This window comes from Rana temporaria, chromosome 11 (genome assembly GCF_905171775.1).
Source record: "Rana temporaria chromosome 11, aRanTem1.1, whole genome shotgun sequence".
In the NCBI taxonomy this organism is placed as follows: Eukaryota; Metazoa; Chordata; class Amphibia; order Anura; family Ranidae; genus Rana; species Rana temporaria.
Window position 1 is genome coordinate 142043361 of NC_053499.1, and position 26710 is coordinate 142070070.

At 44.8% G+C, this 26710-nt stretch overlaps 1 protein-coding gene across 2 annotated transcripts; it reads left to right on the forward strand.

Annotated features, from left to right (window-relative positions):
* The first annotated feature begins 3992 nt into the window (after positions 1 to 3992).
* EXOC3L1 (exocyst complex component 3 like 1) lies at positions 3993 to 26036 on the forward strand. 2 transcript variants are annotated; one of them, XM_040329229.1, is made up of 13 exons: positions 3993 to 4143; positions 5410 to 5567; positions 6695 to 6914; positions 9241 to 9949; positions 11310 to 11427; positions 11586 to 11711; positions 18559 to 18659; positions 18736 to 18846; positions 19345 to 19486; positions 20465 to 20587; positions 21328 to 21483; positions 22486 to 22610; positions 25725 to 26036. In XM_040329229.1, exons 1-13 carry the CDS (start codon positions 4086 to 4088, stop codon positions 25909 to 25911), a joined length of 2334 nt encoding a protein of 777 aa, XP_040185163.1. In that variant the 5' UTR covers positions 3993 to 4085; the 3' UTR covers positions 25912 to 26036. The 2 variants fall into 2 exon arrangements, with proteins under 2 accessions (XP_040185163.1, XP_040185164.1); XM_040329230.1 differs by having other exon boundaries at positions 5413 to 5567.
* The last annotated feature ends 674 nt before the right edge of the window (positions 26037 to 26710 follow it).

The following is a 26710-nucleotide window of genomic DNA, read 5'->3' on the forward strand; positions in this document are numbered from 1 at the left end:
TTTCTTTACGTATGTCCACAAGTTACTCTAATTGTTGTTGGTCTGTATTCAGTACGGTTTATGTGGTTGCTGCTCTTCCTATATATGGAAATATTTTATTGAATTATTTAGAAATTTGAATAGATCGTATATTAATCTATGAAATAAATCATTTAACACACTTCTGCTGTCTGTGCAATCTTGGGTAGGGCTGATTAGTGGTTCAGTGGAAACCCTTTATGTTTGAAGTATGGAGGCACTGGCCTACTTCTGAAAATGGTACTTGATTTTCTTCCTTCCAGAGTCATTGTGATGCCACTAGGATATCAGGCCAGCCAGGGAACTCGTATTTAAGGAGAGATCTGCATTTTACTTACTGAAGGTTTCCATACAGTTAAAAGGAATGTATAGTGTTTTGTAATATAATTTTCTGCTGAGGGTATGGTATTTTCATCTAAGAGGTGGGGCTCTGGCCTTTTTGTGCATTATTAGAGTTTTTCAGCAGAGCAGCTCGAGATAGCCCTGAGAGCTCATGCTGAAATTTACAAAATGCAGGGTCAGGATAGTGACCCTGTGCCCCCCCCCCCTCCTCTGTTGGAGGGAGGGGGGGGGTGTTGTATGTATGTATGTGTCTGTCTGGTTAAAAGCACCAAGCTAGCAGCCGAAAAACGCTTCTAAAACAACGGGTTAAGTGCTGCTAAAACGAGTGGCGCTTTACCACTGATGCCCCTGCGTTGGCAGTATGAAAGGGCTCTTAAAGCGGTGCTTTACCCATAACCACTTGATACAACTTTAAAAAAACTGCCATTTTGCTAAAGCCCCAGCAGTAAATTGTAAATAACTAAACCCATTGATTTTACTGGTTTTAAATAAGTAACATTCCTGGAATGCTGTGATTGCTAACTCTCACATTTCATTTTGTCCTCAACCAAACTATCAAACCATCGAATGGCTGGTAATGCTAATCACATGTGCAGCACCATGGCAGTTGAGGTTCAAATAGAAAGACAGTAAAAATATTGCTGGCGGAAGTGAAAATATATATTATATTATGTTATTATAGTGGGTTTTCTGCAATCAAGGAAGGAAGGGTCAGAAAACCTTTTGGTGTCTGGTCCTTTAAAAATATGTGTAGTGAGTAAATTGCGCTCCCCTTCTTTTTCCCTTTTATTTATCACCAACTGTTTCTAGGTGCTGATTAAATCAACAATACATAACACCTCTATTTAAATAAACAAATGTGCTAATATTCTTCTTATGGGGGAATGTAAGTGCACCCAAAAGAGACTTAAACCTATATGCAACTTGCATGAATCTGTCTATACAGTTGACATAGTGCTCATATCGTGCTTTAATACCCTTATCCAATATATTAAAGGTGACTGCCCATCCAAGGCAAACAATTGTTATACAAAAAACAAAAAAATAAAACCGTATTATAGAACAATATATATGGTGAACCTATATATATATATATATATATATAAACAATTCGATGGAGGATTACAAAATAAATCCTCTGTTCATTAAAGTCCCAATGTGCTGATTAAATATTCATTTAAGTGTTTCTCCCGTGGGTTTATAATAAAACGATAATGACACCACTTTCTGTGATATTCCCGTCACCGCTAGAAATGGCCACTCGCCAGATCTCAATCAATCAAAATGCCTTTGGTTCATTCCCAGGATAACCACTCCTTTTACACGTCTGTTCACCAATCGCCAGATGCCTTGAATATGCCAATGAGGCCTCTATCGCTCCTATAATAGCTCATAAAAAAGAGGAGTGCCCCTCATGGTGTAATACTTAAAAAAAATTAATTTATTGGCTACTTAAAAACAAACAGATATTGCACTCACATTTAAATGTGCCAGTATGCCGGCACCAAGCTTCTCCAACCGCGTATGTAAAGCCAAGCCAAGATGAAAGGTAAAAGTTGTTCCTCTCAGGTTCCCCCAGCGCCTGCCTCACGATCAGCGCCCGGTTCTGTGGGTATCGGCAGCCTACATAGGCTTCTGATACCCACAGAACTGCGCGCTGATTTTGATACCACCAAAAGAGCTTTTTTTTTTTTTTTTTTACTTTCTGCTATAAAACATATCCAATAAAACTTTTTTAAAAAGTAAAATTTCTTCATCAATTTAGGCCATTATGTATTCTATTACATATTTTTTTGGTTTTAAAAAAAAAAAAATCCTAATAAGCATATATTGATTGGTTTGCGCAAAAGTTATAGCGTCTACAAACCTATACTTATTTTTAATTTTTTATTTTTATTTTTTACTAGTAATGTCGGAAATCGGCGACTTATAGCGGGACTGCGATATTGTGGCAGACAGCCGGGACACTAACTGACACTTTTTAAGAACCAGTGACACTAATGCAGTGATCAGTGCTAAAAAAATATGCACCTACCACTGTACTAATGACATTGACTGGGAAGGGGATAACGTCGGGGGCAATTGATCAATCGGTTAAATGTGTGCCTGACCAGTGCTTTAGTGTGGCGGAGGTGATTGTACCTAGTGGAAGGCATGGATCTTTGCCCCTGCAGAGCAGAAACACAGGATCCATGCCTTCTTTGCTGACAGAACAGCGATCGGCCTTGTCTTCGTAGGCAGACCATATATATGTGTGTGTGTGTGTGTGTGTGTGTATAATATATGGTCAGCAATTGGTTAAACGGTATAGACACTTATTTTTAATGTTTTTACATAGGTATACCTGCAAAAGGTGCCAGCATGACTGAAGTTATCTAGCAGGACTTAAAGCGGAGTTCCACCCAAAAGTAGAATTTCCGCTTTAAGGACTCCTAACCCACTGACATGCCACATTTGGCATGTAATTATTTTTGCAGGGGGTTGTGGGTACCTAGTTTTTGACAGGTACCAGGCTTCCACTTGCACCGCCTAGGCGGCGACTCCTCTCCACCTGCAATCTTCTGGGACATATCACAGGTCCCAGAAGATTGCTCGGCCATTCAGGATGCGCAGTGCTCACCCTGCTGTGAAGCGGGTGCCCACACTAGTGATGCCGGGTAGAGGTGGGGGGGGAGAACCGAGGCCTCGGGGCGGCCGTACCGTGGGACAGGTGAGTGTGTGTGTGTGTGTGTGTGTGTGTGTGTGTTTTTTATTGAAAGTCAGCAGCTACACTTTTTGTAGCTGCTGACTTTTGATAAACAGAAAAACTAGTGGAACGATTAAAGTTCGACTTTAAGTTGTTCTTACAATGATGGCAGTTGACAGGAAATTCCAGATCCCCTCTGGGCACAATCTCGCGTGAAGTTTATACAGCGAGGTGACGTCGGTCAGTCTAGAGCAGGGATATGCAATTAGCGGACCTCCAGCTGTTTCAAAGCTACAAGTTCCATCATGCCTTTGCCTCTGGGTGTTATGCTTGTGGCTGTCAGAGTCCTGCTATGCCTCATGGGAATTGTAGTTCTGCAACAGCTGGAGGTCCGCTAATTGCATATCCCTGGTCTAGAAGCTGTATGGAGTACGGCAATGTCCTTGTCTTGTTGGCAAGGGGTGGCGCTTAGTAGGGTATCCAATGTTCATGTTGCACACACTTGCCTTGGGAAAGTTTTTACTTTGACATAAATTTCTCCCTATTCTTTTGTCAATGAGTACCAACACATGTGAGAACTGGTGTAAATGTCTATCAGCCTTTTCTGTACCGAGTATGAGACTTTGGGTGAGTCCCCATTTCCCACCTGTGCTGCACCCAAGGGTACTTTTTTTTTATTTTTTTTACCACTTTAAGATGTTTTAAAGTGTCTCCTCCACTGGAGCATTTGAAATATCCTTACAATTCAGGTCCCTTGGGTGGGACCTTTCCACTCTCACTTCTACAATCACTTTATTTACGATCACAGTTCTGGGCATTATAGCCCCCAATATAGGACCGTGGCCCAGCATGCACCAAGCACCGGCAGAGCTCCTCACAGTGACCATGTGCCTCATCACTAAACGCATTCATCATCACTTCTGCTTTTCCTTATTCTCTGTTGTCCTGTACTAAGTATGGAGATGGTGCACGCCATCAGCCCCCCTCCCATATCCTGTCTGCTGGGATTCTCACTCTATGCAGAGGATGTTTGTGCTGGATGTATCCTCCCTTCCCTTACCGACTAGGGAAGGAGAGAACAACCATGTCTGCGGAGGGTGAGACAGCAATGGAGAGTCGCTATTTTCTATGCATAGGGATACCACAGGGGATGATGTCACTTGTACACTGTTATGTCGTACTGTGGGGGGGGGGGGGGGGTATTATGATGTCACATGTACACAGTTATGTGGTACTGTGGATGGATGATGTCACTTGTACCTGGTTACATTGTACTAAGAGGGGGAGATGATGTCACTTGTACACGGTTATGTCAGACTGTGAGGTGGAGATGATGTCACTCACACAATATTATGTCATACTGCGGGGGGGGAATGATGTCACTTGTACATGGTTGTGTCGTAATCTAGAGGGCATGATGTCACTTGTACCTGGTTACGTTGTACTGTGAGGGGGAGATGATGTCACTTGTACACAGATATGTCATACTGTAGGGGGGGAATGATGTCACTCAATCAGCGGCGCATTGCGAGGGGAATATCTCCTAAACCGTACAGGTTTAGGAGATATTCTTTATACCATTCTATATACATGTTTTTTCACCTTAAAGTGGTTGTAAACCCACCTTTTTCACTTTTACCTACAGGTAAGCCTATAATAAGGCTTACCTGTAGGTAAAAGTGAAAAAAGTGGGTTTACAACCACTTTAAGGTGAAAAAACATGAGGGTTTACAACCCCTTTAAAGCGGAGGTCCACCCGTGTTTTTTTTTTTTTTAAAGCCAGCAGCTACAAATACTGCAGCTACTGAGTTTTAAAAAAAAATGGACACTTACCTGTCCAGCGCGCCCGCAATGTCTGCAGACGAGGCTGAGCAATTGCTCGGTCCTCGGCAGCTTCCGCCGCCATCCTCGGCGCGCCGTCGCTGGTCCCCGCTCTCTCCTGGGAACAGTGTTTACCAGAAGACAGCGAGGGTGTGACGTCACGAGGCTGGACTCCCCGCGGGATTCAGAACCCGGAAGTGGTGCAAATACCTGTCTCAGACAGGTATCTGCAAAGGAAAGGTGCCAAATGTGACACAAACAAGGAGGGAGGGGAGAACTCTGCCACTTCGGCGCCACAACCTCTGCAGGCGCCTGCGTGTAAAGCACCCTGTGCACCCTGCCTAGGATCGGCCCTGTCCAGCGGAAGTAGTGAGCCAGTCAACGGTAAGTGGGTTCAAACATGCTTGGGACAATCATAGATCTATACAGTACTCAAATAAAATTACAAAAAAAAAAAAAACAGGGCAGACTTGATGGACCACTTGGTATTTTTTCTGCCAACACTCTTTGTTTCCCCATATCTCACATTGTTATATCTTCAGCAGAGTGTAACGCACTTGAGAAAGCCGATAGTCTAGCACGCGGAGCGGCTCTGAAATGGGCATCTGGTGTATTTTGTCGCCCTGACCAGCTGGCACTTCTTGGTCAGTATCGGAGACGGGAGACACAGCGCAATAACTCCATCCAGTCTCGGCTAAAGGTAAGTGACACCCCCGTCTACAGGAATGGTAGAGTGGGTATTCCCGCGCTAATATGGAACCAGATATATGAAAATAAAAAGGTGCAGCAGCCACCGAGAGGGTCAAACACTACCCACAACAAGGTATATAAAAAATCAATATATGGTGTTACGCTCCAAAAATAAAGTGCTAATGTGGGGAACTGAGGGTTTTTTAATGCTCTGCTCCAATCTGCACATAGAGCTAATATAAGGAATACAGTTGGAATTGTTTCACTGGCTGAATGCATTGGCCCAGATTCAGGTACATTTGCGCTTTATTTGCGGAGGCACAGGGCAACGATTTTGCCCTGCGCCCCCGCAAATATTTTGCGCTGCCCTCGATTCACGGAGCAGTAGCTCCGTAAATTGCGAGGGCGCGCCGGCAAAATTGCCCGGCCTAAGCGCGCGCAATGTAAATGATCCCGCCGGGGGCGGGAATCATTTAAATTAGGCGCGCTCCCGCGACGAGCGTAGAGCGCATGCTCCGTCGGGAAACTTTCGCACGGACGTCATTTGCTTCAGAGTGAACGTGAATGGCGTCCAGCGCCATTCACAAATCACTTACGCAAACGACGTAGATTTTAAATCTCGCGACGCGGGAACGTGGGTATCCTATAGCATTGGCTGCGCCTGCTATTAGGATGTGTAACGTTGCGCGAAACCCGACGTACGCAAACTACGTAATTTGCGTACGCAGGGCTCGCGCAACGTTGTGAATCGGTGTTAGTATGCAATTTGCATACTCTATACACAGATCACAATGGGAGCGCGCCCTCTAGCGGTCATCGCTAGAATGCAGCCTAAAATCTGCGTGGCATAAGAGCCTTATGCCACGCAGATTTTAGGCTGCAGTCGGCGTAGCGATGTTCCTGAATCGGGAGCATTCGCTACGCCGGAGCAAGTAAGCAATTGCGCCGTGTAACCTATGGTTACACAGGCGCAATTGCTTCTTGAATCTGGGCCATTGTGTATTAGTGAATCTGAGTTTTTGGCTTTGGGCCCATCCAGTAACTCGGCAATTTCCAAGCATCCTGCGATGAATTACCCTGAACTCTGGTCACCATTTTGATGGCTATTGGTTGATATTTTCTCATCTGTGTTCACAGTCAGCAATTCAGTCGTATTTGGAGGGAGTTGATCTTGGCCTCTCTCAGCTTCGAGCGGCACACACCGAGGTTCACCATATCCAAAAGGCCCTCGGTGAGGCTCAGGAGATCTGGCGGGCCAGTGAAGGGTCGCTAAGCCACCAAGAGACCATTCAGCAATTGGTGATGGAGCACACCCAGCTGTCTGTGGTCATACAAAGTTTGCCTCATGTCTATGCAGGTAAAGGCAACAACGCGGAATTCTATGTCATGTTCTGTTAAAGAGTTCCACCCATAAATATAACATTACATCAGTAGTTTTAAAAAAAATGTCATTAGTCCTTTAAGAAAAACATTTTTTTTTTAGATGCCTTCAAAGTGTTGTTGCTAGGCAGAATAGTTAATCTTCCCACTTCCTGCACCTAGGTGCTTAATGCTTCCTAACCTACACCGCACAGACTCCTGGGAATGTAGTGGGTGTAACTTTCCAGGAGTCTGTGCACTCCCCAGTCTCAAAGAATCATGTGACTTGGACAGCACAGGTGCTGAAACCTGATCTGACACTGCTTGTGCAGCACTGAGCATGTGCGAGATCTGCAAGGCCGAAATCCAGGAAGTCATACAGTCTGGCTTCATGATGCCCACACTTAAGATGGCCCCAGTCAATTTCTATTTTATAAAGTGTCTAAATGCTGTAACAACCTAACAAAACGGACCTTAGTTTACAGACTAACTTTACTAGAATACATTAAGCTTGTGTATTACAGGGGTATTTATATATAAAAAGTGAAATTGTGGCCGGAACTCCGCTTTAAGAAAATTAGCTAGACTTTTCCAGAATTGAGAGCTCCAAATTCTCAGGATAAGCTCAATAAATTCTTCCAGTTTCTGTTAACTGGATAAAGCAATGGGATTTCCTCAATCATCAGTCAGTAAATAAAAATTGAATGAGACGTGACTATTTCATACTCATCATAGCTCCCAACTGTCCCTGATATCGAGGGACTGTCCCTGATTTGGAGCAATGTCCCTCTGTCCCTCATCTGTCCCTCATTTTGGTCTGATCTATATAGATGTATATAAAATGCACTTTTTATCTATCAAAAAGTGTTTTCCAGCACTAAACCTTTCATCTGATTTCTAAATTGCTGCTTTTATAAATTTCAAAAGCCAATATAAAGGAATGGTAGTGGTAAAAAAAAGCCCTTGTGGGTTTAACCAATCTTGTTTTTTTGTACAAATCTCCTTTAACCACTTCCATACAGGGCACTTTTACACCTTCCCGCCCAGACCAATTTTTAGCTTTCAGCGCTGTTGCACTTTGAATGACAATTGCGCGGTCATGCTACACTGTACCTAAACATCATTTTGTACCCACAAATAGAGCTTTCTTTTGGTGGTATTTGATCACCTCTGGGATATTTATTTTCTGCAAAAAAAATGACCGAAAATGTAGAAAAAAAAGTTTTTTTTGTTTCTGTTATAAAACATTGTAAATAAGTATGTTTTCTCCATCACTGATGGGCACTGATGGTACTGCGCTGACGGGCACTGATGAGGTGGCACTGATGTGGTGGCATTGATGGGCACTAATATGCGGGACTGATGGGCGGCACGGATGGGCACTGATAGGCGGCACGGATGGGCACTGATAGGCGGCATGGATGGGCACGGATAGGTGGCACAGATGGGCACGGATGGGCACTGATAGGCGGCACGGGTGGGCACTGATAGGTGGCATGGATGGGCACTGATAGGTGGCATGGATGGGCACTGATAGGTGGCATGGATGGGCACTGATAGGTGGCACGGATGGGCACTATCGTATGTGTTGTACTAATGGATGCCAATCAGTGCCAAACAATGGCTGCCAATCAGTGATGCCCATTGTGGGCACTGATTGGCATCCATTGCGGTACTGATTGGCATCCATTGCGGCACTGATTGGCATCCGTTTTTTGTGTCATTGTCATCCCTTGTGGTCTAGGGTGGCATACCTGTGGGTTTTTTTTTGCATCCCTGGTGGTCCAGTGGGCATACCTGGTGGTCCAGTGGGCATCCTCGGGGGGGCTGTGCTGATAATCGATCAGCACAAACCCCCCCCTGTCACAGGAGCAGCCGATCGTCTCTCCTCGCGTCTGACAGATGCGAGTGAGGAAAAGCCGATTACCGGCTTTTCCTGTTTACATCGTGATCAGCCGTGATTGGACACGGCTGATCACGTGGTAAAGAGTCTCCGTGAGAGACTCTTTACCTTGATCGGTGTTGCGGGGTGTCAGTCTGACACCCTGCAACAACGATCGCCCCCGGGAGCGCGCATCGGCTTCATATCCTGAGCACGTCATATGACGTCCACTCAGGATTTTACAACCACTTTGCCGACGTCAATTTGTCATTGGTGGGCGGCAAGTGGTTAAGAGGGTATGGCTAGGGGTGCGTCCTATGCCTGTATACTTTTGCTGATAGGTGTCCCTCGTTCCCATTTGGAAAAGCTGGGAGGTATGTACTCATTTCTGCAGAATCCACAAAATAGTGAATTACATCTATTGTTATTTATCTGTCCGCAGTGCCCAAGCTGATTGATCAGACAAAGGAGTTCATTGAAAAGCAGCAACTACTGGAGGCTCATGTCAATCTGCGGGATTTGGAGAGCCTGAGAGACAATGTGCTGTACAGGCTACAGAAGGCTGGGCCGTTGCTGAGCGCCACTGAGGTTGGCCAGCAGAATGGGGAAGCTTTGGATCTGGTCAGACAGTTTTTTGCCAGGGTTCAGGATCTGAGTGAGGAATTGGGTGGTGCCATCTTCTCCCTGGCTCACTCAGCACTGACTGTGGCACGCTGTGACCCGACAATCCTGGTCTCTGCTGTCCGCATTATTGAGCGAGAGGAAGTTCTAGATGTTGAAGAGTCGAGGGGTCCTCCACAGCTCTTGTGGAAACCTCCAGGACGACCCAAGCGATGGAGAGATAAATTCTTCCAGGCCCTGGAGAAGGGTGTCTGTGAGAGACTAGTGGAATCCAACATAGAGTCAGAGGAAATAAATCCAACAGACCTGGCCATACATTTAAAGGACATCCAGTGCCGGATGGTAGAAGAGCTTCTTGCTGCATCTGCAGTACTAGTGCCGTGTGTTCCTCCACACTATGACCTGTGCCGAAATATTGGTAAAATGTGTCACCAAATCATCTCTCACCACCTGCGCGAGATTCTCAATCACAACCTTTCTCATCCTGCTCTGTACCGTGTCCTTCACTGGATAACTATCGTCTACCCCAGGTAAGACCACGTGATTGCTAAAGCATGATCACAGCCGCTAATAAGGCAGTACAACCAGTCCTGTTGTACTGGGCCCCATCAACTCAACAGGTGGGCCTGGACAGATTTATAGTTAATTTCTGATAAAAATAGGGCTTACTAAACCTTACCCCCTGCTCCTATTGGAGAAATGTATGATTAAAGCTGTACTCTTCTAGTAAATGTGTCTTCAAATTTCATTGCTACTGTTTAGCATTGTCCACAAGTCCTTGTCATTGGTGTCCGTCTTATAGCTCTGCCAAGTGGTATAGTACCTGGAACTGAATATGCAGTTCAGTTTTGGGCACCAGTTCTCAAAAAGGATATCGGAGAACTGGAGAAAGTGCAGAGAAGGGCAGCCAAACTGATAAGAGGAATGGAGGAGCTCAGCTATGAGGAAAGATTAGAAGAACTAAATGTATTCACTCTTGAGAAGAGGAGAATAAGGGGGGGATATGATCAACATGTACAAATATATAAGAGGTCCATACAGTGAACTTGGTATTGAGTTATTCACTTTACGGTCAATACTGAGGACAAGGGGGCACTCTTTTTGTAAGAGCTGTGAAAATGTGGAACAGACTCCCTCCAGAGGTGGTTCTGGCCAGCTCAGTAGATTGCTTTAAGAAAGGCCTGGATTCTTTCCAAAATGTACATAATATAACTGAGTACTGACATTTATAGGTAAAGTTGATTCAGGGTAAATCCGATTGCCTCTCGGGGGATCAGGAAGGAATTTTTTCCCCTGCTGTAGCAAATTGGATCATGCTCTGCTGGGGTTTTTTGCCTTCCTCTGGATCAACTGTGGGTATGGAGTTGGGTGTATAGGATTGTACTGTGTTTTTTAATTTTGTTTTTTATTTTTTGTGGTTGAACTGGATGGACTTGTGTCTTTTTTCAACCTGACTAACTATGTAACTAACTATGTAACTGTGCAGATGAGAATTCGATCATCCCCAGGAACCTCTAAAAACCTCTGGGGGAACTCTGATGGGGAATAATTGTTCTATAGCATCTGGAGAACAGGAAGGACTGTGTGTGATCCTAGGTGCCCTGCAGTGTTAGTTGAGTGACTCTTTAACATCGGGAGAGTGGGAAGGACTGTGTATGGTCCTAGGTGTGCCATAGTGTTAGCAGAGTGACTATAACATCTGGAAATTTTGAAGGACTGTGTGGGTGGCCAGGGGTCTTGTTCTACCTCAATATTTTGTAGTCCCTTTTGTATGAATTTTCCCACTAGGGTGCCTATATCCTGAACTTGTCCGTATCGGTGGACTGAACCTTGACCTGGACATTCAGTTCTGAGGTTTGATTCTCACTCTTTAATGGTTGTCTGTTCCAGCGAGGACCTGATGGCACACCCTGAACTGTCTCCAGAGATTGAAATATCTGAGCTGGGACCACTTATCCCTACAGAAGTGATGGACGAGCAGATGAACCGTTATACACGCAGTGTGCGGGTGAGACACAATGACGTATGATGCAGGAGGTGGAGATTTCATGTATAACAAGTGAACACAGTATTACCCAGCCAATGGGGTGGGGGTCAGCTCTTGATAGGAGGTCCACCTGTCGCCCCCCCCCAGAATGGTCCTTACGACTTTGTCTTCTTTTCCAGGCCTGCCTGAGCCAATGGATACATAATGCGCTGGACGTGGAATATTCTGATTGGTTGAGGAATCAGGAGCCAGATAAAGACCAAGATGGCTTCTACCTGTCTGGTGTGCAGCAGATGGTCATGCAGGTGGGACGCTGGTCACCAATTACATTACAAGTGTGTCTAGTGATGCGGAATGTAAATGACACCCTTAGGGCTCTTTCACACGGGCGGCCTGTTCAGGTCCGCCTGCCAGTTTTTTAGGCGGACCTGAACGGGCACTCCGTGCTCCTCTATGGGGCCGTGGATGTCAGTGGTGACATGCCCACTGACATCCAACCCGCTCCGATCTGCCAAAGTGTGACGGAGGAAAAACCTACCTTTCCATCCGTCTATCGGATCGGGTGAACACGGACATACGGTCCGTGTTCATCCGATCCCCCCATAGGGGAGAGCGGAGAAAAGACAGGGCGGTCCCTGCACAGTGTGCGAGGACCGCCCTGTCATCCGCCGGCTCAGCGGGGATCAACGGAGCGATCCCCGCTGAGCAAGCGGAGGTTCACGGGGCGGATCATTACTGATCCGCTCCATGTGAAAGGGGCCTTATTGTTTATATAGTGTGTGTTCTCTAACGCACTTCAGACCTTTCCTGCAGGGAAATTATGGGGGGGGGGGTCAGAGAGACACATCCCTGTGGGGAAATATAACCATTGTGGGAGGGGCACAGACAAACCACTGCAGGAAATATCGCCATTGTGGGAGGGGCAGAAACACAAACTGATGAGGGTAACATTCGCTACTGGTGCCTCCCAGATATATGAGGAATTGTCAGTGGGTTATAAATATCCATATCAAAGCTTTTAGGTGGCATTTCAGATATATGAGGAATTGTCAGTGGGTTATAAATATCCATATCAAAGCTTTTAGGTGGCATTTCAGTGTCTTTTTTTTTTCCTTCATACCTGTACAGCCATGACCAAAAGTTTTGAGAATGACACAAATATTAGTTTTCACAAAGTCTGCTGCTTCAGTGTTTTTAGATCTTTTTGTCGAATGTTACTATGGTATACTGAAGTATAATTACCGACTTTTCCCATTGACTAACGAGAAAATAGAGAACATGTTCTCTTTTCGGCCCGACGAGTTCCTCGTCGGCTTCCTCGCTGAAAAGTGTACACACGACCGAGTTTCTTGCCAGAATCCAGGTCCGACCGAGTTTCTGGCTGAATTCTGCCGAGAAACTCGGTCGTGTGTAGAAGGACCAAGAGACAGTCCTGGCACTTGCTGGACTTTCTTGGGTGCCCCAGAGCCTTATTCACAACAGTTGAACAGTTCTTGATGATCCGAAAAAAATCGTTAATTGAGGTGCAATTTAAAGTGGCTGTAAACTTTCCGTACACCCAGTGAAGTGAATAGCCTCAGATCATACACAGAGATGAACCAAATCTCCCTACATAGGTTTTACATGTATATCTGCTGTCTTCACATTTATATACTGTTTAGAAAGTTCAGATCGTGTTAGGAAATTTTCTCTTCCTGGTTAACACAGAGTGTGATATCTGGGCATACAGCCAAGATGGCTAACATTGTTGATTGGAGGAAAGGCACACACCCCTCTCATCATAGGCAGAGACTCTCATGCCGCGTACACACGATCGGTCAAACTGATGAGAACGGTCTGATGGGCCATTTTCATTGGACCAAACCGATCGTGTGTGGGCCCCATTGGTTAATTATCCATAGGTTAAAAAAAAGCAATCTTGTTTTAAATGTAACCGATGGATACCTAACCGATAGAAAATAAAACGATCATTTGTAGGCACGTCCATCGGTTAAAAATCCACGCATGCTCAGAATCAAGTCGACGCATGCTTGGAAGCATTGAACTTTGTTTTTTTCAGCACGTCGTTGTGTTTTACGTCATCGCGTTCTGACACGATCGTTTTTTTAACCGATGGTGTGTAGGCGTGAATGACCATCAGTCAACTTCAATGGTTAACCGATGAAAGCGGCCCATCACACCGTTTTCATCGGATGGACCAATCGTGTGTACAGGGCTTTAGAGGTGTTTTGTAACAGGGCCAGCTCCCTGCTAATCTGGTTTAGCAACCTCCCCTGACAGAAATATCAGGATGCTTTTATCTGATGTGTCAGAGAATTTATCAGGAGTTATCAGGCTGATAACAGAGGAATGGGTCAGGAGAGAGCTATGGAACTTAGCTCTTTGAAGAGAGATAACAAAATACTTCAGATATATGTGCCCAGCTCAAATTTCATGAATTGGGTTTACATCCACTTTAAAAGCGGCAATATCCTTGCCTGTGAATCCCTTTCTGTGCAAAGCAATGATGACTGCACGTGTTTCATTGCAGGTAGCCATGGTTAACAGAGGAAGAACAATGAATTCAAGCACCACCCTCCTTTTAAAGATTCCAGTCTGTTATTTTAACTCAATCAGCATTACAGAGTAATTTCCAGCCTTGCCCTCGTCAACACTGACACCTTTGTTAACAAGAGGATCACTGACAGGTTAGCTGGTCCTTTTGTGGTAGGGCTGAAATGTGGTGGAAATGTTTTTTTTGGGGGGGGATTAAGTTCATTTTCATTGCAATTCATCTGATCACTCTTCATAACATTCTGAGTATATGCAAATTGCCATCATAAGAACTGAGGACGCAGACGTTGTGAACATTTTATATTTGTGTCATTCTCAAAACTTTTGGCCAGGGCTGTATTTATTCGTTAATTTTTTTTGTTGGTAGGTGTACATTAAAGAAAGGTCAGTAGAATGATGTCACATCTGTATTATAGAATGATGTCACATCTGTAATTTATTACAGTAAAACCTTGGTTTGAGAGCATTTTGCAAGACAAGCACATTTTTTAAATATATTTTGACTTGATATACAAGCGATGTCTTGATATATAAGCAGCGTCATGTCACAACCTAATATAAAAGAGAAGAGAAGCACCTCTAAGTGTAGCAATATGGTTACATTTAATGAAGACTTTTTATTGCTACACTTAGAGGCGCCTCTCTTCTCTTTTATACTCTGGAGCTCCTGCTGGATTTTGATTCTAATCCCCTTGTGGAGGGTTCCATTTGTGGATGGACATTTTATGGTTACACAACTTATCACATTGCTATAATCTTTTTATATGGACTATAAACTGAAGGACGTATGAATAAATGGTTGTGTAAATGCTTTGTGTTACAAGCATGTTTTTGGAACGAATTATGCTCGCAATCCAAGGTTTTACAGTGTTACAGTTTGTACAGAGCTTTACAAGATGAGGGCAGACAGTAAAGTTACAATAAAATTTCTATACAGAAGGAATCGGAAAGCCCTGCTCTTTAGAGCTTACAATCTAGGAGGGAGGGTCAAGTGATACAAAAGGTAGTGGCCCGGATTCAGAGACGAGTTACGACAGCGTATCTCCGCATACCCTGTCGTAACGCATAGATTTCCCTAAGATCCGACCGGCGTAAGTCTCTTACGCCGTCGTATCTTAGGCTGCATATTTACGCTGGCCGCTAGGTGGCGCTTCCGTAGATTTACGCGAGGAATATGCAAATTAGGTAGATAAGCCGATTCAGAAACGTACGTCCGCCCGGCGCATTTTTTTACGTCGTTTACGTTAGGCTTTTTCCGGCGTAAAGTTACCCCTGCTATATGAGGGGTATCCTATGTTAAGTATGGACGTCGAGCCAGCATCGTATTTTACGTCGATTACGTCGTTTGCATAAGTCGTTCGCGAATAGGGCTGGGCGTAATTTACGTTCACGTAGAAAGCATTGGCTTTTTGCGGGTTAATTTAGAGCATGCGCACTGGGATACGTTCACGGACGGCGCATGCGCCGTTCGTAAAAAACGTCAAATACGTGGGGGTCACAATTAATTTAAATAAAACACGCCCACATCATCCACATTTGAATTAGGCGGGGTTACGCCGGACCACATACGCTACACCACCGTAACTTAGGGCGCAAGTTCTTTGTGAATACGGAACTTGCGCCCTAATTTACGGCGGCGTAACGTATATGAGAAACGTTACGCCCGCCGATAGATACACTATTGTATCTGAATCTGGGCCAATAACTGTGGGGGGGTGAACTGATGGAGAAAATAAAAGTACAGTTGTTAGGTGAGGGCAGAAGTAGAGTGATGTCACATCTGTAGTTGTAGAGTGATGTCACATCTGTAGTTGTAGAGTGATGTGACGTCTGTAGTTGTAGAGTGATGTGACGTCTGTAGTTGTAGAGTGATGTCACATCTGTAGTTGTAGAGTGATGTCACATCTGTAGTTGTAGAGTGATGTGACGTCTGTAGTTGTAGAATGGTGTCACGTCTGTAGTTGTAGAATGATGTCACGTCTGTAGTTGTAGAATGATGTCACGTCTGTAGTTGTAGAATGATGTCACGTCTGTAGTTGTAGAATGATGTCACGTCTGTAGTTGTAGAATGGTGTCACGTCTGTAGTTGTAGAATGGCGTCACGTCTGTAGTTGTAGAATGGCGTCACGTCTGTAGTTGTAGAATGGCGTCACGTCTGTAGTTGTAGAATGGCGTCACGTCTGTAGTTGTAGAATGGCGTCACGTCTGTAGTTGTAGAATGGCGTCACGTCTGTAGTTGTAGAATGGCGTCACGTCTGTAGTTGTAGAATGGCGTCACGTCTGTAGTTGTAGAATGGCGTCACGTCTGTAGTTGTAGAGTGATGTCACGTCTGTAGTTGTAGAATGGTGTCACGTCTGTAGTTGTAGAGTGATGTCACGTCTGTAGTTGTAGAATGGCGTCACGTCTGTAGTTGTAGAATGATGTCACGTCTGTAGTTGTAGAATGGTGTCACGTCTGTAGTTGTAGAATGGTGTCACGTCTTTAGTTGTAGAATGGTGTCACGTCTGTAGTTGTAGAATGGTGTCACGTCTGTAGTTGTAGAATGGTGTCACGTCTGTAGTTGTAGAATGATGTCACGTCTGTAGTTGTAGAATGATGTCACGTCTGTAGTTGTAGAATGGTGTCACGTCTGTAGTTGTAGAATGGCGTCACGTCTGTAGTTGTAGAATGGCGTCACGTCTGTAGTTGTAGAATGGCGTCACGTCTGTAGTTGTAGAATGGCGTCACGTCTGTAGTTGTAGAATGATGTCACGTCTGTAGTTGTAGAATGGTGTCACGTCTGTAGTTGTAGAATGGTGTCACGTCTGTAGTTGTAGAATGATGTCACGTCTGTAGTTGTAGAATGGTGTCACGTCTGTAGTTGTAGAGTGGTGTCACGTCTGTAGTTGTAGAATGATGTCACGTCTGTAGTTGTAGAATGGCGTCACGTCTGTAGTTGTAGAATGGCGTCACATCTGTAGTTGTAGAATGGTGTCACGTCTGTAGTTGTAGAATGGCGTCACGTCTGTAGTTGTAGAATGATGTCACGTCTGTAGTTGTAGAATGGTGTCACGTCTGTAGTTGTAAAATGGTGTCACGTCTGTAGTTGTAGAATGGTGTCATGTCTGTAGTTGTAATATGGGGTCACGTCTGTAGTTGTAGAATGGGGTCACGTCTGTAGTTGTAGAATGGGGTCACGTCTGTAGTTGTAGAATGGGGTCACGTCTGTAGTTGTAGAATGGTGTCACGTCTGTAGTTGTAGAATGGTGTCACGTCTGTAGTTGTAGAATGGTGTCACGTCTGTAGTTGTAGAATGGTGTCACGTCTGTAGTTGTAGAATTATGTCACGTCTGTAGTTGTAGAATGGTGTCACGTCTGTAGTTGTAGAATGGGGTCACGTCTGTAGTTGTAGAATGGGGTCACGTCTGTAGTTGTAGAATGGTGTCACGTCTGTAGTTGTAGAATGGCGTCACGTCTGTAGTTGTAGAATGGTGTCACGTCTGTAGTTGTAGAATGGCGTCACGTCTGTAGTTGTAGAATGGTGTCACATCTGTAGTTGTAGAGTGATGTCACATCTGTAGTTGTAGAATGGTGTCACGTCTGTAGTTGTAGAATAGTGTCACGTCTGTAGTTGTAGAATGATGTCACGTCTGTAGTTGTAGAATAGTGTCACGTCTGTAGTTGTAGAATGGTGCCACGTCTGTAGTTGTAGAATAGTGTCACGTCTGTAGTTGTAGAATAGTGTCACGTCTGTAGTTGTAGAATGGTGTCACATCTGTAGTTGTAGAGTGATGTCACATCTGTAGTTGTAGAATGGTGTCACGTCTGTAGTTGTAGAATGGTGTCACGTCTGTAGTTGTAGAATGGTGTCACATCTGTAGTTGTAGAATGGTGTCACGTCTGTAGTTGTAGAATGGTGTCACGTCTGTAGTTGTAGAGTGGTGTCACGTCTGTAGTTGTAGAATGGTGTCACGTCTGTAGTTGTAGAATGGCGTCACGTCTGTAGTTGTAGAATGGCGTCACGTCTGTAGTTGTAGAATGATGTCACGTCTGTAGTTGTAGAATGGTGTCACGTCTGTAGTTGTAGAATGGTGTCACGTCTGTAGTTGTAGAATGGTGTCACGTCTGTAGTTGTAGAATGGTGTCACATCTGTAGTTGTAGAATGGTGTCACGTCTGTAGTTGTAGAATAGTGTCACGTCTGTAGTTGTAGAATGGCGTCACGTCTGTAGTTGTAGAATGGCGTCACGTCTGTAGTTGTAGAATGGCGTCACGTCTGTAGTTGTAGAATAGTGTCATGTATGTAGTTGTAGAATGATGTCATGTCTGTAGTTGTAGAATGGTGTCACGTCTGTAGTTGTAGATTGGTGTCACGTCTGTAGTTGTAGAGTGGTGTCACGTCTGTAGTTGTAGAATGGTGTCACGTCTGTAGTTGTAGAATGGTGTCACGTCTGTAGTTGTAGAATGGTTTAACGTCTGTAGTTGTAGAATGGTGTCACATCTTTAGTTGTAAAATGGCGTCACATCTGTTACACAAAGTACAAATATTAGAAAACTCGGATCTCAGAATGGGAATGATTGTCTTGTGATGAGAAGATGACAGTCGCTGATAATTTGCAGATGCTGATGGAGAACATTCAGTTGGCGTCTGTCCTGGGTGAGGGGCTGGAGAGCCGCATGAGGACGGCTGTGCTCTGCGAGATGGAGAACTGCCTGATATGGTGAGTCAGCACTGATGTAGATGAACAATGTCCATGGAGGTAATTGTGTTATTGATACTTTGTTTTCCCTCAACAGGTTACGGGAGACTCTGGTGAAATACGGGATAGAACATATGAAGGAGCGAACCTTCCCGCCACATTATATCCTCTACCTTCTGGCCATTATAAACGCATGCTCCGCTCTCAGGTACCTGTTCAGGATTTATTCCCCAAATCTCTGACCTCTACTGACCCTTCAACCATAAATGACAGTCCATTGGGGTAATAAGATATCGAGAGGTGGGTGGGAGGGTATCCCAATAATGGTTACTGCTGGATCAGTAGAACCAAAATCTTCTTTTAATATAAAATTATTTTCATTATAAATCTGAGATGAAAAACACGGGGACATGACCTCAAACTAGAGGGAGCTAACCCTGGACAATCTTATTTGACTGAGGGAGTAGTTGATGCTTGGAGCAGACTTCCATCAAAGTTAGGGAGTCAACAGTAAGTAAATATAAATCTAATGTACTTGGGGCATATGTAGGTCTATACTCAGACTCCTTGTACATGGAATGGAGGACCAGTGTGGTTGCTGATCTTCAGCTCATGTATCATCTAGAGACCCAGGTTCTGTTCATGAGACACGTATGTACTAAGCTTCTCCGTCCCCACTGTCCTATTAACCTACATTTGCCTGCAGTTCTTCCATTGGACAGTTACAGCCAGAGGAGTCCCATATTCGTGCATTCAGTAAAGCTGCTCCGTGCCTGCAGACATCCCTGGACAAAACCCAGAAGAAAGCCTGCCATCTACTGCTGGATGAGCTGCAGACCGACATTCAGGTACTGAGGATCCGACAACTCTAATCTTCCCCACCTTCCCTGTCATCTGCCTGTATGTACCAGTACATCTCTACATCTTCTTGTCCCCTACATCCCTTTATGTCTCTGTATTCCCATTCCATTGGCATCTATTCCAGAACAACCCTGTATTCCCATATCCCATTCCATTGGCCTCTATTCCAGAACAACCATGTATTCCCATATCCCATTCCATTGGCCTCTATTCCAGAACAACCCTGTATTCCCATATCCCATTCCATTGGCCTCTATTCCAGAACAACCCTGTATTCCCATATCCCATTCCATTGGCCTCTATTCCAGAACAACCCTGTATTCCCATATCCCATTCCATTGGCCTCTATTCCAGAACAACCCCGTATTCCCATATCCCATTCCATTGGCCTCTATTCCAGAACAACCCTGTATTCCCATATCCCATTCCATTGGCCTCTATTCCAGAACAACCCTGTATTCCCATATCCCATTCCATTGGCCTCTATTCCAGAACAACCCTGTATTCCCATGTCCCATCCCACCAGCCTCTATTTTAGGACCTTTCTGTATATCTCTGTATTCCCATATTCCTTCCCACCGGCCTCTATTCTGAGACTTCCCTGTATATCTCTGTATTCCTATATCCCTTCCCCACTGGTCTCTATTCCATGACATCCCTATATATCTATGCATTCCTATATCCCTTCCCCACTGGTCTCTATTCCAGAACATCCCTATATATCTCTGTATTCCTATATCCTAATCCACCAACCTCTTTTTCAGGACCTCCATGTATATTTCTATATTCCTATATCTCTTCCCCACTGGCCTTTATTACAGGACCTCCCTGTATATCTCTGTATTTTTATTCCCTTTCCCCACTGGCCTCTATTACAGAATATTCCTCTATTTCTATATTTCTTCCCCTCCAGCCTCTATTCTGGGACATCTCCTTTCTGTATTTTTATTTACCTCCTTCCCCAGCCTCTTTTCCGGAACAGCCCGTCTCGTTCTTGGTTGTCTGCTTCAGACACTGTACAGATAATCTGTGAGAAGATGGATAATTTTGGCCAGCACCTTTCCCAAGTACGCTCACCATTAAACCAGGTGAGTGTGTCGAGTGTCCTCCCTGTTGGGGTTTGATGAGCAGTCATATCGCCCCATATTGCATGAATGGAGGTATCCATAGCTAGGTAGAGTTCAGTCAATGATAGAAGCAGGGCCGCTGATAGGGGAGGACCACCAGTTCTCCTGTAGGGGGCCCAGGCACACAGGGGGGGCCTGAACAGCAGGAGGAATCAGTGTGGTCAGGCGGAGGGGCAGAAAGACGCCCTGTGCAGGTCTCTGCAGCAGCTGAAAGACAGCTTCTCTCCCTCCTGCTGGCTTTCATTTGGTGCAGGGAGAGACACATGGCATCGTTCCTGCAATTGCTTCCCTGTCACTGATACTCCTCCCTGTTCTGCCTACTACTAATCCCCCCCCCCTTTGTGCCCACCTGTCACTGTGCCACCCCCCCTCCTGTGGCACTGCCGGCTTCCCTGTCCTGTAAGAAAAAGTGTAAACATTGTAAGACATTTTAAAAAATTGTAAAATATTTTTTATTTTTTTTAATTATAAAAAAAAAAAAATGTTTTAATGTAAAAAAAAAAATATTAAAAAAGGGTAATTCACACGGGTTCTGTTATGTTTGTGTCCGCTAATGAGGATTTTAGTGTATTTTTTGTAAAAATCTTGTTTTGATTGGTGGGGGGGGCCCGTGATTTCCAACAGCAGACCAGATAGAAGTATTGGGGAGGGGGGTTGTTCTTGTTGTTGTCTCTACAATTCTGAACAGTTTTGTTCTCTAGTATCTGCTGGCACAGGTGGAAAGAATGGTTACCATCGAGTATGTCAAAGCTCTGCTCCACAGTAAACTGGCGTGCCGGAACTGTGCCGAGAGGCTGCAGCTGGCGCAGAGGATGTCTATGGATGCCGAGGAGCTGAAATCTTCCCTCCACAGGATGGTAAAAAAAATCTTCCCCAGTGTTTGTGAAGTAGGGGGGATGGGAAGTGGAGGGGGGGGGGTGTTAAATATATGGATGGGGCTACAGTGCAAAGGACAGAAAAGAGTTGTGTATATTGCTGGAATGTAGAAACCAATTTCATGGAAATGATTGGGGTTAAAGTGTTTCTAGGCATGACATAGGGTCTGTAGCTGGGCATGGGACAGGTTCATGGGCTAGGCATGCTGTAGGGTCAGCAGATGAGCATCGCATAGGGTGCCTGGCTTGGCACGGCGTAGGATTAGTGACTGGGCACACCGTAGGATTAGCGGTTGAGCACTGAGTAAGGTCAGCAGCGTAGGGTCAGTGAATGAGCCTTGCGAAGAGTGGATGGCTGCGCATGGCATAGGGCCAGTAGGGTGACCACGTGTCCCGGCGTGCCCGGGACAGTCCCGCATTTTGCAGGTCTGTCCCGGGCACAATCATTCCAGGACAATACAGTGTCCCGGAATGAAACCGACACAGCCACCCCCCAGGCCAATCTGATGCCCCCAAAAAAGGCCACCACATCACCGCTTTACTCACTGATAGTACTTGTCCTGGCCTGGAGGAGCACAATCCTGCCCCCTGCTTGTGATTGGAGAAATCATAAATCCCGCCTCTTGTGTCCAATCACTGTGCTGCGATTCGTTACAGCACAAGCTGATTTTTGGGAAGGGAGGGTGTCCCTGAATGGTAGTTTGGAAATGTGGTCACCCTAAGGGCCAGTGGCTGGGCACAGCCTAGGCACAGAAGCTGGGGGTGTCGTAGTGCCAGCGGCTTGGTGCAGCATAGGGTCTGTGGCTTGGCAGACAATAAAATACATAGCCAGCCAGCCTTCCTTCTGCATAATGAAGAGCAGCAATGCAGACTGAGATTAAAGGTCTGATTTCTGCATTCTCAGGAGTGATGGGGTGAATGTTTGTTTTTCAGCATTAGCAATAATTCTGTGTGTCATTCATGTTTTTTTTCCTGCCCTTGCAGAGCCTAGAAGATTCAACTCTCTGTGTTCCCCTCATCCTCGCGCTTCAGGAATTATTTGCCCTGAAGGATCCATCACTGCTGAGTCTGGAAATATCAGGACTGATGAGTGCCTACCCCGACATCAGGTAATTTCAGAATCTGCCTGTATATTGCCCTCAAAACACAAAGCTGTTATTCTCTCCCCTGCCAGCAGAGGGAGTCAAGATGTCCTGAGTGATCATGATGGTGGGATCACTTCTGTTACTTATATTAAATTATAATTTCATAAACATTGCAGAGGGTTAAAGCTTTGTCTAATCCTTGAATCAAAAAGGGCTGGCAACTCGGATGCTCCTGAATAAAAGTCCTTTATTGGTTACATGGGTACAGGCTATATGCCGACGCGTTCCGGCTAAGAAGCCTTCATCAAAGCATCAATGTCTAGTCCTCTCTGAAGAAGGCTCTAGCCTTGCTTGGCCCATGATTATTGAACATCTATACCATGAATAGTTGCCTGATTTGTGACATCCATCTCCAACCCAGGACCCCTTCCATTTTCACCTCCCCCTACCCCCCTCTCTCTTTACCCCCCCCCTCTTCTCTTTTCGGTTATCTTTTCATCTTTTTGCTCTCTTGCAATTAAGAAAATGGAAAGTGGTAAAGGTGATCCCAGGACCCTTTGCATGCTTTTATCAGGCCCTTGGGACACTATTCTTTCCAATACAAGGCACAATCACTTCTACATCAACCATGGGGCATTATTCCTGTCACTTATACCAACAATGGGGCACTATTCTTCTCATTGACACTAATGACGGGGAACTATTCGTCCCACAGACACCAACAATGGGGCTTTATTTCTTCCAATGATGGGGCACTATTTACTTCCCTAATATCAACAATGGGGCAATATTACTCTAATACCAATGATGGGGCATTCTTTACTTCCATCGACACCAAGGCATTTTATACTCCTATTGGCCACAGTCCAGCCCCCTTACAGTCTAAAGGACAGTAAACTGGCCCTTTTGTTCAGGAAGTTTGGAGACCCCTGTCTTAGACCGTGGTTTTATAATGTACATTGGTACTATATCCTTGGTGATCCTGTAAGGTCTGAGACCATGGTGCAATTTTCCTTGGTGATCTTGTTAGGTCTGAGATCATGAGACTAAATCCTCAGCAATCCTGTTAGACTGTAGTACCATGATCCCAGACCTATCTTTGGTGATATTGTTAGGTCTGGAGCCACAGTACTATAACCAGTGTTCATTTTGTCAACTAAAACCGACTAAAACATTTTAGTCGACTAACTTAATACCACTTTAGTCGACTAAAATACTACTAAAACTAAAACAATTGAGATGACTAATATAAGACTAAAACTAAAATGCCATTTTAGCCAAAAGACGAAGACTAAAACTAAATTAAAATTTGACGTCAAAATTAACACTGGTCTGTAGTGCATTCATACCTCAATAACAAATAATAACATGTTAGATTTTTCACTCCAGCAGTATATAATGAGTTTGGAAATTGTAGAGAAATGTTTAAATAATGCATTACAGTTTAACCAAATAACCCCCGGACCATATTGCTTCTCAAAGACCAGAGCACTTTTTGCGATTCGGCACTGCGTCGCTTTAACGGACAATTGCGCGGTCGTGCGACGTGGCTCCCAAACAAAATTTTGCTTCCTTTTTTTCCCACAAATAGAGCTTTCTTTTGGTGGTATTTGATCACCTCTGCGGTTTTTAGTTTTTGCGCTATAAACAAAAATAGAGCGACAATTTTGAAAAAAATGAATATTTTTTACTTTTTGCTATAATAAATATCCCCCCAAAAAATATAAAAAAACTTTTTTTCCTCAGTTTAGGCCAATACGTATTTTTCTACATATTTTTTGTAAAAAAAAATTGCAATAAGCGTTTATTGATTGGTTTGCGCAAAAGTTATAGCGTTTACAAAATAGGGGGTATTTTTATGGCATTTTTATTAATATTTTTTTTTTACTAGTAATGGTGGTGATCAGCGATTTTTTTTTCGGTACTGCGACATTATGACGGACACTTTGGACACATTGTTGGGACCATTGGCATTTTATAGCGATCAGTGCTATAAAAATGCATTGGATTACTATAAAAATGCCACTGGCAGTGAAGGGGTTAACACTAGGGGCGTGGAAGGGGTTAAGTATGTTCCCTGGGTGTGTTCTAACTGTAGGGGGGATGGCCTCACTAGGGGAAATGACTGATCGCTGTTCATACATTGTATGAACAGAAGATCAGCATTTCTCTCCCTGACAGGACTGGGAGCTGTGTGTTTACACACACAGCTCCCGGTCCCCGCTCTGTAATGAGCAATCGCGTGTGCCCGGCGGCAATCACGCCCACCGGGCACGCGCGCGGGAGTCAGGGGCGAGTGAGTGGCCTACGCGAGAGCCGACGTATAGCTACAGGCTCTCGCGCAGGGGAGACGACCTGCCGCCGTAAAATGACGGCGGCTGTTCGGCAAGTAGTTAATACACCCATTAGATTTTAGATGGCTAAAATGAGTTTGTCGACTAAAATGTACTTTAGATTTTATTAGACTAAATTGTAGGACATTTTAGTTGACTAAAATGTCCTGGAGATTTTGTCGACTAAATACGACTAAAACTAAAACTAAAACAATTGCAGAAGACTAAAATGGGACTAAATCTGAAATGCCATTTTAGTCCTAAGACTAATGCCGCATACACACGATCGGAATTTCCGACAAGAAAAGTTTGACGTGAGCTTTCTGTCGGAAATTCCAACCGTGTGTAGGCCCCATCAGACTTTTTCTGTCTGAATTTCCGCCAGCAAAAATTTGAGAGCTGGTTTTCAAATTTTCAGACGGGAAAAGTTCTTCTTTATGCAATTCCGATAAGCTAAAAAACACGCATACTCGGAATCAAGTCAACGCATGCTCAGAGTCATTATACCTAATTTTTCTCGGCTCGTTGTAGTGTTGTACGTCACTGCGTTCTTGACGGTCGGAATTTTGTGTGACCGCGTCTATGCAACACAAGTTTGAGCCAACATTCCGTCGAGAAAAAAAAAATCCACGGTTTTCTTGTCGGAATTTCCGATCGTGTGTAGGTGGCATGAGACTAAAACGAGATTGAAATTTGCTGCCAAAATGAACACTGACTATGACCTTGGTGATTCTGTTGGGTATGGGACTGTAATGCAATTGCCTCTGTGATCTTGTTGGTAACCCTTATTGTTTCTCCCCCACAGTGATGATCATGTCTTGGCATTACTGGAACTGAGGGGTGACGTGAGCCGCGACATCCGCCATACTGTTCTCAACACAATGCGGCGTCAGGCCCTCTCGCTTCCGGAAGATTTTCGCCCAATTTTCATCAGTATCCCCGTCCCCGCCCCTCCTCCTCCATTCTGCCTCCACCCCAGTTCCTGCGCCTGAACTTCCACAAATCAGCTGTGGGGTTGAACCATGGCAGGAACTGCCAGAATGCCCCACCATATTTCTGTGTAAAACAAAAAATAATTTTATACTATGTTATGAAATAAAAAAAAATGGAAAACATTGCTGTACATGGGGGTTTGTGCACAAAATTTTCTGCTGAATCCAACTCCGTGACACCTTATCCTTCTAAATATTGATCAGAGATGACAGAAGAAGTCCTGCCCCTCACCCAGCCTATGCGCTCTTTTCTGTGCCATGTCTCACGAATTGCCATATTTTTGTGAATTTTAACAAATAAGAATTTCTTCTATTTCTGATGTGCATGTCGCATTCTCCAGGAACTAGGGTGACCACATTTCCAAACTGCCATTCAGGGACACACCCCGTCTTTCACCTTCCCCAAAAAAAGATCAGGGGTGGGGGTGGCGGGGGGAAATGTAGTCTCGGGGTTGATGGGGAATTTGCCGGGTGAATGTGCCACTTGCCACCATATGCAGTGTCGCTCGCCATCCATAGCCTGCCATCAGGTGCAGTGCTGCTGTCACGCCCCCTCTGCATGAGCCACGTGCGTAGAAGGAAAGGAGTGACATCACTATCTGGAGAGTGAAGATCACACCAGTCCCTGCTGCTTGCCGCTGGAGAAGGAGGAGGTGCCGAGGTGGGTGGGGACAGCATCGCTGCACTAGGCACAGGCCTCGGTCCTGGTCTCACTGTCTGAGAGTAAATTGTCACTGGTTGCAAGATGCCAGGCAGAACCAGTTCCGGAAATGTAGTTATTAGTTAGTAGGGGGTAGCC

Excerpts from the sequence above, each read along its gene's own strand:
- EXOC3L1 (XM_040329229.1), top strand. The coding sequence starts at position 4,086 with ATGTATCCTCCCTTCCCTTACCGACTAGGGAAGGAGAGAACAACCATG. Across the intron at positions 21,484-22,485 it reads AATCTTCCCTCCACAGGATG|AGCCTAGAAGATTCAACTCT; the intron begins GTAAAAAAAATC and ends CTGCCCTTGCAG. Across the intron at positions 22,611-25,724 it reads AGTGCCTACCCCGACATCAG|TGATGATCATGTCTTGGCAT; the intron begins GTAATTTCAGAA and ends TCTCCCCCACAG.